General features: G+C 40.3%; 1 protein-coding gene across 1 annotated transcript in view; it reads right to left on the bottom strand.

Annotated features, from left to right (window-relative positions):
- The window catches only part of LOC125289102 (E3 ubiquitin-protein ligase TRIM39-like), a gene marked incomplete at its 5' end in the record, with an annotated part of 5,688 nt that extends 5,533 nt beyond the window's left edge, over nt 1-155 (bottom strand). Inside the window, one exon of the mRNA XM_048235786.1 lies at nt 1-155. This exon is cut by the window's left edge and continues 310 nt beyond it. Coding sequence (XP_048091743.1) covers nt 1-155 — 155 coding nt within the window.
- Nucleotides 156-12,610: the final 12,455 nt, after the last annotated feature.

Below are 12,610 nucleotides of genomic sequence, written 5' to 3' on the forward strand. Positions count from 1 at the left end.
GGGCGAGAGGGAGCCGAGGCGGAGCCGGAGGTGGTGGTGGTGCTGGTGATGGTGGCGGCGAACTGGGACTGGTGTTGCTGAGGTTCGGAGGCCGACGGCGACGCTTGTCGCCAATCGAGACCCAGGGGCGCTCCGCCTTTGAAGCCGGGCTTATCTCAGCGGAGCCGAATGTTGACGCTGGAGTTCGGCCGGGAGGGAAGACGGCAGTGGGGCAGCAGGAGGAGGAGGAGGAGGAAGAGGAAGAGGAGGTGGAGGACGATGAGGAGTCCCAGAGGCCCAGGAGACAGGAGTGGCAGAAGTTGTGTCCGCAGGGCAGAGTGATGGGGTCTGTGAAGACGTCGCCACACAGGGAGCACAGGAGCTGTCCCCTTGGGGGAGGAGGGCACTGCAGGAAGAGGCCATTACTGAAGGAGGAGGAGAGAGAGAGAGAGAGAGAGAGAGAGAGAGAGAGAGGTGGGGGGGGGGGAACGGGGAAAGGAAAATGGAAGAGTAAGGGAAAGAGAGGAAGAGAGAGAGGGAGGGATGAGAGGGAGAGAGAGGAAGAGAGAGAGGGAGGGATGAGAGGGAGAGAGAGGAAGAGAGAGGAAGAGAGAGGGGAGGGATGAGAGGGAGAGAGAGGAAGAGAGAGAGAGGGAGGGATGGAAGGGAGAGATGGAAGGGAGAGAGAGGGAGAGAGAGGAAGAGAGAGGGAGGGATGAGAGGGAGAGAGAGGAAAGAGAGAGAGGGAGGGATGGAAGGGAGAGAGAGGGAAAGAGAGGAAGAGAGAGGGAGGGATGAGAGGGAGAGAGAGGAAGAGAGAGAGGGAGGGATGGAAGAGAGAGGGAGAGAGAGGAAGAGAGAGAGGGAGGGATGAGAGGGAGAGAGAGGAAGAGAGAGAGATGGAGGGATGGAAGGGAGAGAGAGGGAAAGAGAGGAAGAGAGAGAGGGAGGGATGAGAGGGAGAGAGAGGAAGAGAGAGAGGGAATGATGGAAGGGAGAGAGAGGGAGAGATTGAGAGAGAGATCAGGAAAAGCAGATAGAAAGAGAGAGATACAGGATATGAGCAATGTACTGTTGTCATGAAAACCAGCTGTCCTCAGGCCAGATCAGACCTTAACTCATTGTAGCTGCTACTGACACAGGAGTCCCTCTGTAGCATGAAAATGGGAATAGGTGAAATAGGTATCCCTCTAGAGAGCTTCTCAACCTTTTTTGGGCCTAAGGCACACCAAAGGTCAAACCAAAACACCATGCCACACGGTGATTATAATGAATGTCATGATGAATGACATGCACATCAGAATAGGCCATTACCAAGGGTGTTTCTGAGCTGGGCGCAAAAGAAAGGCAGGCTATGTGGCATTATCCACAGATTTGGAAAGGTGACTTAATTATGTTGCTCAACAAGGGAAAACCGGTGCTGCCCATGTTGTGAGAGTCCTCAGATTGGCCGCTAGGCATGAATGTTTTGTTGCTAGGGCAGGCAGGTGAAAAAGTTGCTAAATCTAGCAGTTGCAACATATCTTTAAAACATGACTATAGGCAGTTAACTACGGCAAGCTTGCCTAAAAGTTGCCCGGCGGATCTCAGCTGCACATGCACCACTGATGTAAAGGATTTAGTTAGGGAGCTTTGTCCAGCTTATGGTAGGCCTTACATTTAGCCTGAATGAGCCAAGCCTTACTAAACCACCACCCAAATAGCACACAGTGAGATCCACACCCTCAAAGGCAACTGTAACACACCCTTCACCCAGCAGTGAGCACATACCCAAACGCTGATCTACACAGATACTACAACAAACTACCCTCATTGTAAGAGTGCAATAGTATTCATCTCAGTGGACATAGTTGTGCACATCAATACATCAGTAAACACTGTTCCGTTGAAAACGCTTTACTTTCAACACGCAGATGTAAATAGCAGGTTACAAACATTATAAACATAACAAACAATACAAACATAACAAACAATACAAACGTCATGAACATTACACATATTGCAAAGAGAAACATGAACAACACCAAACACTACAATGTCTCGTTATGCCTTACTATCCAGAAGGACATTCAAATGAGAATTGAGGCATTTTTGCGGCATTATTTCTTTACCTGAGTGACTTCTTGGGGTTCTCGCTGCAACGACAGTTCTGGCTGACAAAGCCAATGAAGAGGCTTTCTAGCGACTCTCAGGTAGTACTTTCCTATTTGTCATGGAAAAAACAGCAGAATTGAATGGGCACGGGAACTGTTACGCATCATAAAAAATACACACACAGTCAAGCACGCAGGTGATCATGGCTTTCAGGTGAGTGTGGTTTGGACGGAGGAAGACAGCCAATCAGCACAGCCCACAGGTGTGTCTGAAGGTACAAGGTGCATCGCTGTCAGATAATGACACACCTGGACAGGTGCACAATCACCTGACCAGAATGCAGAACTACTGGTTATGGGCACACAGATATGCCCATGAATGTGCACACACACACACACCTGGAATCGGAACGCAATAAACAATCAATATACTGTATGTATATATGGCAAGAACTAAAAGCCTCAATCTCTGTCCTTGGTGGTGGGAAAACAGAGTGGCTTAAAGACACCCTGATCCAGTGCAAGTTAAAGACAATCCAGTTAAAGACACCCTGATCCAGTGCAAACTCAGCAGTCATGCTAGGTGCGTGTATCAAAGTTCGCAATTGTAATCCAATACACTTTTCCAATACACTTTGGGACAAATTTGGCTGACATCTCCTCACGTGCTTGTTCAATTTCATGCAGCGCTGCACAGATCTCGCTGAATCTTACAATACAAACAAGCATCATGTTCAGACAGATCTGCAAAACGCTGGCAGTCGAGAGCCCTCACCCCCGACTGCAATATTCATAGATTTTCCTAAGGCCTTGTACATGGTTGATCATAACTTTCCACTGCAAGCTATTGGTCTTTTCATGGTGCTCAATCACAATTCATATACTGTACAGTTTTTTCTGAATGCTTAAACACAACCGTGATTCTTATAGCACCATTTCTAAAACTATTCATTCTTATAGCAAAACCACTCACTGAGTTCGCAAAACTAAAAGCACAAACACTGCTTTGCACTCAGTTTGCAATTTTGTAACACACACTTTGCACAACTGTAGACACAATTCACTGCACAGCACTCTTTTTGCGGAACTGTAAACACAACTCTTTACATTCAATTTCCAACGATCAACACACAAATCTATACACATGTATGGCTATTATTTTCACTATTTTGCCAACTCTCTGGCACACTTTCTCATGTGAAAACTGTTTAAGATAATTAGTTCACTTTGCAATCAGCCTAAGCACTATAAATAAGCCACAGGTAATGTACAGTGGGTACAATAGAGGGAACAGGAAGAGTGAGAAGAGTATGAATTAGAGGAGGCTGAAGAATAGGACGTGTAGTTGAAGAAGTAGGAGGAAGAAGAGGAGGAGGAGGAAGAGGATGTGGAGGTGAAGAAGTGAGAGGGAGAAAATGACAAGGACAAGGAGGTGAAGTTAGAGGAAGAGGACAAGGAGGAGCAAGAGGAGGACGAGGAGGGGGAAGAGGAAGGGTAAGAAGAGAAAGAAATAGCCCTTTTACAGGTAAAACAATCAGTCTACATGTGGGGATATTGTCATGTCAGGCCTGGATGAGGCATTCCAGAATATATTTTCCCCGGTGCCTTGGACTAGGACATTGCATGTGATGTAGACGAAATTTTGAGAGGGACGACCCGATGTAGACTGATTTGTTTTGTCTTAGTGAAATTGCTACATTGTGTTTTGACTTGGAAAAACACACTTATTGTGGAAAACTCCCTGCTGGACAGATAAGCCCTCGTCACTCCTTGGACTCACGTATTGTGCACATGCGCAAATACTCCTTTTTCCTTTGTAGTTCGTTGCCAAACACGAGTACAGCTGCTCTTAATGTTGCACGTTAATCATATAAACGTTCTGTTGTGTTGCCGTGTGCGTTATTGAAAACGTAAGTGTACAACTATTTTCCATACTGGTGTTAGATGTATCTTGTTTTGTGTAGTCAACATGACGGTATTTTACTTTAGTAGCCTACAGTTGCAGTATAGCATGCTCATGTCTGTTGTAATGCTAGTAACCTGTTGCACAAATATAACATTCAGTAGTAATAGTAATATCTTTATTCATGGATGAATGTTCATACAATGTTGTAGTACACTTGTGAATTACGATTCTGCTGAGTATTAGTCCAACTGTTGCACTCGCGATAGTGTTGCCAATTTGTGTATATTCGTGATATTCGCGCCACTAGTCGGTCACATGACTATTGGATCTGAAGGCTACTGTTATGCTCCATACGTGGTCTTAGAGTGCCATCTAGTGGCTAATGTTTATAAAGACATGGTGCAACTCCAGATTTCTACTGCATTGGTTTCTGTTGATTCCCATTGCCGTTCAGCATTTTGGTTGTTTGCACAGCAATTATTTATTGCATAGCAATTATGTATATTGCAGAGTGAATATTGTCGAGTGCTCATTAGTCTGTATATTGTGTGCATACATATGTATATATTTATGTATATTTATGGATGTTATATTCTTTATGTACAATTTATATTTATACATTTTGTATTTCTTTATTTACAGAAAACCACACACACACATACAAACACACCCCCACTTAAACACACAAAGAACACATACCATTGCAAGCAACAAGCACTTTATTCACCTGCTGGAACTGGATTTCAATAAATCTGTTGAACGAAACCAAAGGTTGCAGCGACTCTCTTACCGGAGTACATAGCCAGTTCGGGTAGCGCCAGCGAATAATGCACACGGACTTCACACTTATGTTTGTTTTGATGTGTGTAAATAAACACCAATACTTGAAGTTTGGATCCCTGTATGTTTACAGAACTATGAGAAAAGTATGACCTCAAACTGACATAGTCTACCTTGTGCACAGAGAAAGCAAAAGCCAGATGTGTTTTTTATTCATACCATCAGTGTGTAGTTGGCACATTGTGTGCTTACTATTGTGATGGCTTGTGTTTACTGATACGAAAACATAATTTTTACGAAGGTGTGAAGAGTTAAGCAAGGTGTGTTAGCTTTTGCAAAAGAACTACAATGTTTTGCTGATTGGGTGAAGGGTTTTCCTACTTGTGTGTAGAGTTTTGCAAAAAAAGCCATAGTTACAAAAAATGTGCTTAAGCAATCAGAAAAAACTGTAATAATTAATAATCTAGAGTTCATATAATAATTAATTGTGATTGGGTAAAATGTGTCCTGCAGGGGCGGAGCTAATGGTTCACTATGGAGGGGGCGGCGACCTGTAGTGGGCCCCTACATAGCTATTGTCAGTGTTCATCCCAACATCATTTTTATTTAGTCCACTTCATATTGTACTAATTAGAGGCTGAGGCATTTTGTTTTCTTTCATGTCGATTTAAGATTGTTTGTGTTTGCTATACAGGCTGGAAATATATAGGCCGCACCCAGTTAATTTGAGCACCTTGGGTCAATTACATAGCGTTTAAGTGTGCTATATAAATAAATATGACTTGACTAATATGACTTAATTTCCCTATTTTGACAATCGGCTGGCCTAGGCCTATAAGCAACGCATTTCATTTGAAAAAGCCACCTGGTCAATCGCTAACAACTAAGTGCAACCACAGCTCTATTACAGTAATACATCCAAAAGGACACTGCGCTTTTGCCTTTTTAGGTTTTTGTTCTGTCGTGGGTCGTAAAGCCTATCTTCCTGTCTCTATTGAAGTTGTGTTTTGTGTGTTCACAACATTGACAGGTCCCTGTGTGCGGATATACTGTATAGGGTTGAGGCTTCTAGTCCGACAATGCAAACTAGTGACAGCTGTTGTCGCGGTAAGCTTATGCTCCTGTCTCTAAATAAGCACAGTGTAGACTAGGCATACTTACTATGTCTCTTGACATAGTAGCTTAGGCTACTTCAGCAAACCCAGACACAGCGTAGCGTGAGAGTCCCTGTTGCCGGCTATTTCATTTGCAGCGTATAGGGCATGACTGACAAGCTCCCATTGTGAGTGCAGTCTATGGACCAGCGGCATCATAAGTAGCACCCCCCCCCCCAGCAATTAGTACAAATAAACATTGTTAAATACAACAATTCAGCAAGATAGATTTGGCCAAAGGTGGACCCCCTTTCCGTTCGTGGCAGCCGTGGGCCCAGAGCGACTGCACTTACACTCCATCCACTCATGTGCAACGTTCATCTTTAGGGCCTCTTCTATTTTCCATTTTTATTAATATCCTCCCATAAATATGCTCAGGCTGTCACATTCAGTTATATGTAGATGACACTGTGATCTACACCTCTAAGCCAGTTAGTGCCACAGATTAAGTATGCACTACTATCAGACTTGATGGCATTCAAAAGTGGTTCTCTTCCAACAAACTTTTATTAAATAAGAAAAAGTAATTCAGTATGCTTTTTACCAATAGGTCTGCACTTTGGCACCAACTTAATAATATATCAGTTAATTGTCTTGATGACACACCACCTGAGAAAGTGGACTTATTCAAATACTTGGGCCTTTGGCTTGACTCTCAACTCCCTTTTAAGCCTCAGATAAATTGCAGCTTGAGGACATTATTCCCCTCAATTAATTGCTTTACTCTCCAGGTTAGACTGAGTATTGTCTCTCAAGTTATTATTTCCTATATTAAATTATGCTTGCTGACATTGTCTATCAGAATACATCAGATTTCATTGTTACGTGCTACAACATTTGCTACGACTTCCATCTAGAAGGCAGTTCCATTGGCTACAGTTTGTTTTTAAAAAAAAAAGCATTTTCTTTAATTACCCATCTTACTTAAAGTATTTGTTTAATACCAATGACCAAACGAAACACACCAGAAAGGTATCTCACCTCTCCCCTCAGTATTCCCAGGGAAACTGTATGGTTTTGTTTTCGTTTGGGGGACAGGCTGCCTCTTGGAATGGGCGGTGAGGAGATAATTGCTGAATGTGACGTGAATGTGAAGACTGCTAGACATAGCGTACAATCGCTGACTGCTCCTTAAGGCTTACTGAGCTTGATGGAGTGAGGTTTTAACATAAATGATGTAATAACATGACAGTGACAGTATAGGCTTTTATCACTGTCAACTGGTTACATACTGTATTGTAATTTTATTGATTTAAATTGTTACATTTCAGTAAGGATTAATATGTGATCACTTTAAGTGTATGTGGACTGGGGCTATGGTATTCTTGGAAATACAGTACAGTATGGTACAATATTGGAAATACAATATGGCACATTGGTACATTGTCCTTTCTCTAACAGTGTGTCAGTGAATCCTGTGAATTGAATATATGTTTGACAGAATTTGTCCATGGTGGTCAAGGATTTTGTTCTGGTAAGTTTCTGCCAGTATACATTCCTTTCTTTAACAGATATTTTTTCTTAACAGTGTGTCCAACTTTAGAGCAGAAATAAGTATGTTTACAGCCTGGTATAAAAAACAGTTTTGCTAAATGGTTTTCCTGTTTCTGTGAGTCTTTCATGTCTCATCTGTTTAAATTATACAATTCAATTTAAATTGCATTGACTGAACAGAGAATTAGATGGAAGTTGCAAGATGCAAAACAATAAAAAATGCCAGGCCAATTGTGTCAGAACATTGTTTGGTGTATACATTTAATTTTACTTAAGAGACAGTATTATCCTATTTTTTTATTTTTTATTATTTAACCTTTATTTTACCAGGAATAATCCCATTGAAGGGAGTCCTGGCCAAGACATCAGCATAATAGTTCCTTATTAAAATATACAGTGTAAAACAGACAACATAAAACAGACAAATACAGTATGCAATTTAACAGCATCTCAACGTGAGCACCAGCGCTCAGTAACAGCACATGTGCATTTAGTACTCAAATAGTCCTTTATCCTAGTTTTAAACTGTGTCATTAGGCAGTCTAATTTAAAATGATTCTGCAATTTAAACCAGGATGAGGGTGCAAAAACAGAAAAGGCACTTTCACCAAAGACAGTTCGCGTTCAGGGAATATCATACACGATTTGCCTACATGATCGAAGATTACAATTTCTGGTGGTGAGGGCCACACTCAAGAAAATAAATTCAGGGATTTAGGGAATAAAGTCATGCTGTTATGAGATAATAAGTTAAACCTTTAAGAGAAAAAAAAAGTCTAAATGTTATGAGAATTAAGTCATAATACATGACAAAAGTCATCTTAAGATACAGGCTTTTATGCCATTTGTTGGAAGGGATTCCTGTGTTAAAATGAAGGAGGTGGGACACCTAGTGATTAGTAAAGTTATACTTTCATATAGGCTTCACAAAAAAATAAATACTTAATCTTTTGGCACCTCAGCACCATATTGTCATAAGCATAAGGACTCTGAAAGAATGGGACAAACTCTTGTGGAGAAGAAATTTATTAACATAGGCCTACATTGTATGACATGTGATGCAGTCTATGCCCTCCTGGGCTGGGTTTACTTTACTTTTGACATGTCTGTTTTTTTTTCTTCTGTGTGGCCTATAGTCCATCATACTATCCAACAAAACCATTATTATATAAGAAAGATATTAATCCAGGCAATCCAAATACGGTGACAGCGAGGAAGCGATATGGATACATTTAAAAAGCCTTTATTGTAACTGGCTACTCCATAAAAAATCATCATGTTTCGATGAAGAGGTCTTCATCAAGTCTTAATTTTCACAGTGGAGTACCATACCATTATTATAACCTACAGTACAATAATGTCTGATGCAATTTATGAGTTGGCTATCAGCGTTGGAAAAGTGTCTATGAAGTGCTTGGTGAAATTGAAAATAGATTATTGCCGTATTCATATCTAAAAAATAAATAAGCAAATATCAATAATTTCAGTTGTTTTATTCACACCTTCGTGAAAAGAACATATATAGGTATACTGTGGTTAATTCATTGCATGTCAAAGCCCTTCAATCTAAACACAATCTTCGTGCTTTCTATTCAATACGTCCCTTATATTATCTTTTTTATTATTTAAATTCAATCAATCAATCAATCAATCAATTAGGGTTGCAAAATTTCGGGAATTTTCAAAGTTGGAAACTTTCCATGGCAATTAACGGGAATATACGGAAATTAACAGGAATAAACGGGAATTAATGGGAATAAACTGGGAATTTTTAAAATGGCAAGTTAGTCTATAACAGGGAACTTAAATGTAGTGGACAAAACCCCATCTTGCAGCATAATATTAGTTAAAACAACCTGATTTAATGCAATTTCAGTCAAATTTCTACCCTGCACATATACAATCCCATGCACACAGCAATCAGCATAGGCTACTAGACATAAAGGAAACCTATGATGCGTTCATGTGCATGGGGAAAATAAATTCCCAGTGAAAATGTCATCTCATGTGGGAATAACTAGTGGAAGTTTGCAAACAGAGTCTTCATTCAAATGGGTGTACGTAATTTTGCATAAACTGTAATCTGATTAATCTGTCTGATTAAGCTTGACAATTTATATATAATTTACATAATCTATAAGGTTTGGTTGGGGTGGTATGTTGTCATTATATTTTTATTTGTTTTATCATTTTCTGGGATTCTAACTGAACAAACTGATTGTCAGTCAATGTTCCAACCAATTGGATTTTGTTGTTGAGTGGCGTGGTGTATCTTGGGCAGTTCAATGGTTTCAGTGTTGCTAGCTTAGCACGCTAGTAAACCATAGGCAGAGAATGGGATTCCCGCTAGCATGTTAGCTATCTTTGTATGCTAAGCGAAAATATGAACAAATAAATCATATTGCTTATTACGAAACAAAATGTTAATGTCTGTATATGAAACAGTAGGAGTTGCCAAAAATTCCCAGTTAATTCCCGTAAATTCCCATTAATTCCCATAATTTCCTTTAATTCCATGAAAGTTTCTAATTTGGAATATTTCCAAAATTCCCCAGCTTAACTTCCCATGGAAAGTTTCCGGTAAGTTTCCGGAAATTTACCGGAATTTTTCCGCCCCTTTGCAACCCTACAATCAATCAATCAACATACAGAAATTATACATATAGTGCCTTTTGTGCAAAAACATCTATTCAAAGTGCCAACAACAGGTATCAGTATCAGTACAGCTAACACTCTGAACACATTCAACAAAAAAAGGTAGGTCTCAATACTCTTTATCTGCTTTTCTCTTGATCTCTCCCTAACATCTGCTGACACTTACCATTGTAACCCAATTAAGACCAATGCATTCAATCAATCAATCAATCAATCAATCAATCAATCAATCAACATACAGAAATTATACATATAGTGCCTTTTGTGCAAAAACGTCTATTCAAAGCACCTTTGACACTCCCAGGGCTCCCTTGAAAAAGAGATTAAGATCTCAGTGGGACTCTCCTGGTAAAATAAAGGATAAATAGAATAAATAAATAAAATAACCAGCAAAGATGGACGTGTCCACACACAAACCAAAATCAATCTAATCGAATGCCATATAAAGATAATGTACAGCTTAAAGAGAGACACCAGCTAAGTGTGATTTCTCCTCTCTCTCTCTCCCCCTAGCACTCACTCATTTCCTGCGCTGTTCAAAACTCATCTTTTCCTCTTCATCTGATTTCCTCCCTTCTCATTCTTCTTGTGGAAAATCTGTCCGTCAGGCAGCTTGATCCAGGTCAGTTTGGTGTGTGCCGGCAGTTTCTCTCTGATCTGAGTAGAGGACAATAATGGAAGAATAGTGGTTAAGGAGCTGGGCTAACATGCAGTATCCTGAAAAGTTGTGGGTTCAATTCCCGGCTTCCACCGTTGTGCCCTTGAGCAAGGCAGTCTTAACCCCAATTTGCTCTGAGGACAATGTAGTACCTTAATAGAATGGACATATGTAAGTCACTTAGGATGAAATGTGTCTGCTGAATGAATGAATGTAAATGTAAATTGAAATTCAAACCTCACATAATTCTAAAGTCTGCATTAACAAACCAATATGACAACTACTCTGCTACTCAGAAGTCATATATCAAGTTGTTTTTTTTAGTGTTTTTTGCAGTGTCTGTGTGATATAAAAGGCTGAACATTGTAATGCATGTATGCATGTTTGTATGTTTGTATGTATGTATGTATGTTTGGTTTGTGTGGACACGTCCATCTTTGTATGTATGTATATATATGTATATGTATGTACCCATGCAGAGGTTGTGGTGTCAATGCGGAATGTTCGTAGCCTACTTTAAGAGAAGATAGCTATTACTAACATGACCAATGTCAATGTTTTTTTAGTGAAAGTGAAGCAGCACACCTGGATCTCTCCTGATTCTCCATGGTTACCCACGCCGGGCCTGTGTAGGAATGTAGGCAATGCATGTATGTACTGTGTGTGTGTGTGTGTGTGTGTGTGTGTGTGTGTGTGTGTGTGTGTGTGTGTGTGTGTGTTGTATTTTGTGTTGTAATGAGTTTTGCACATTGAAGTTGTCTCTGTCCTTGAGTGTTTTGTGTGATCCAGTTGATGATGAGCGTCACCTGATTGAGGAATATCGTCTGGAACTTTGTATCACTCGGGTCCAGTGAAGAGTCCATCTGAATCTCCACCCTCACCATCAGCCTCTTCACTGTCACTAAGAGACAACACGAGCGTGCACACACACACACACACAAACACACACACACACACACACACACACACACGCAAGCACACACACACACACACACACACACACACACACGCACACACACATACACGCACACACACACGTCATTAATCTGTCAAAAAAGCTGAAAATGTGCTAGAAATTTTACTAAAACCTGGGAAAAAAAAAAATTCAGCTTAATGAAGTTTAGTTCTAACGTTAGCCATTTCACATGAGAAACGCTTGCTAGCATGCTAAGTTGATTCAAAACGTGTAAAGATTAAACTGTGTATGGTTTACGTCGATATTCCTACTGTATTGATAAAACAATTAGGATAATTGGACTCATAACCTTACTGACTGAGAAAGCCATGGTCTTTTATCTAAAATCTTTCGTTGTGATTTAGCAAGAGGACTTAGGTTGCAGTGTGTGGAATTTGAAGGAATGTGCCGTTATTGAGGTGCAAAATGGCGCATATAATTCCAACGATATGATTGACATTTTAAATTCTATTGTGATAAATGTACTAGGCCTGAAGCAATAGAGAAAAATTAAGTTGCCAAATCATAATATTTTTAGCTTAACAGTATTAATTAGGTCTCTGGAGAAATAATTTAAATTAACATTTAATGTAATAAACTTAATCAGCTGTTTTAAAACATGGCCAATAGATGCATATTGATAATAATTTTGCCCTCTTTTTCTTTTTGCAGTTGGAAAACTGAAAATGCAGAGCAATGAACTGGACATGTAAGTTGTGCTTGTTTGGATGTGAAGTCAGAGGTCAGTTGCTCAAACACTACTGATTGAAACATGGAGGTTACACCAGAATACGACCGAAAAAAAACTGCAGAGGGTGGTGAAAACTGGCCAACGATCACCGGGTTCCTCACTCCCCTTCATCAAGGCCATCCAGGGCAAGTGATGCTATGCGTGGCGCAGCGCAGCATCATCAAAGACTGTTCTCCCTCAACCAC

The sequence above is a fragment of the Alosa alosa genome, chromosome 24 (assembly GCF_017589495.1).
Source record: "Alosa alosa isolate M-15738 ecotype Scorff River chromosome 24, AALO_Geno_1.1, whole genome shotgun sequence".
Lineage (NCBI taxonomy): Eukaryota > Metazoa > Chordata > Actinopteri > Clupeiformes > Clupeidae > Alosa > Alosa alosa.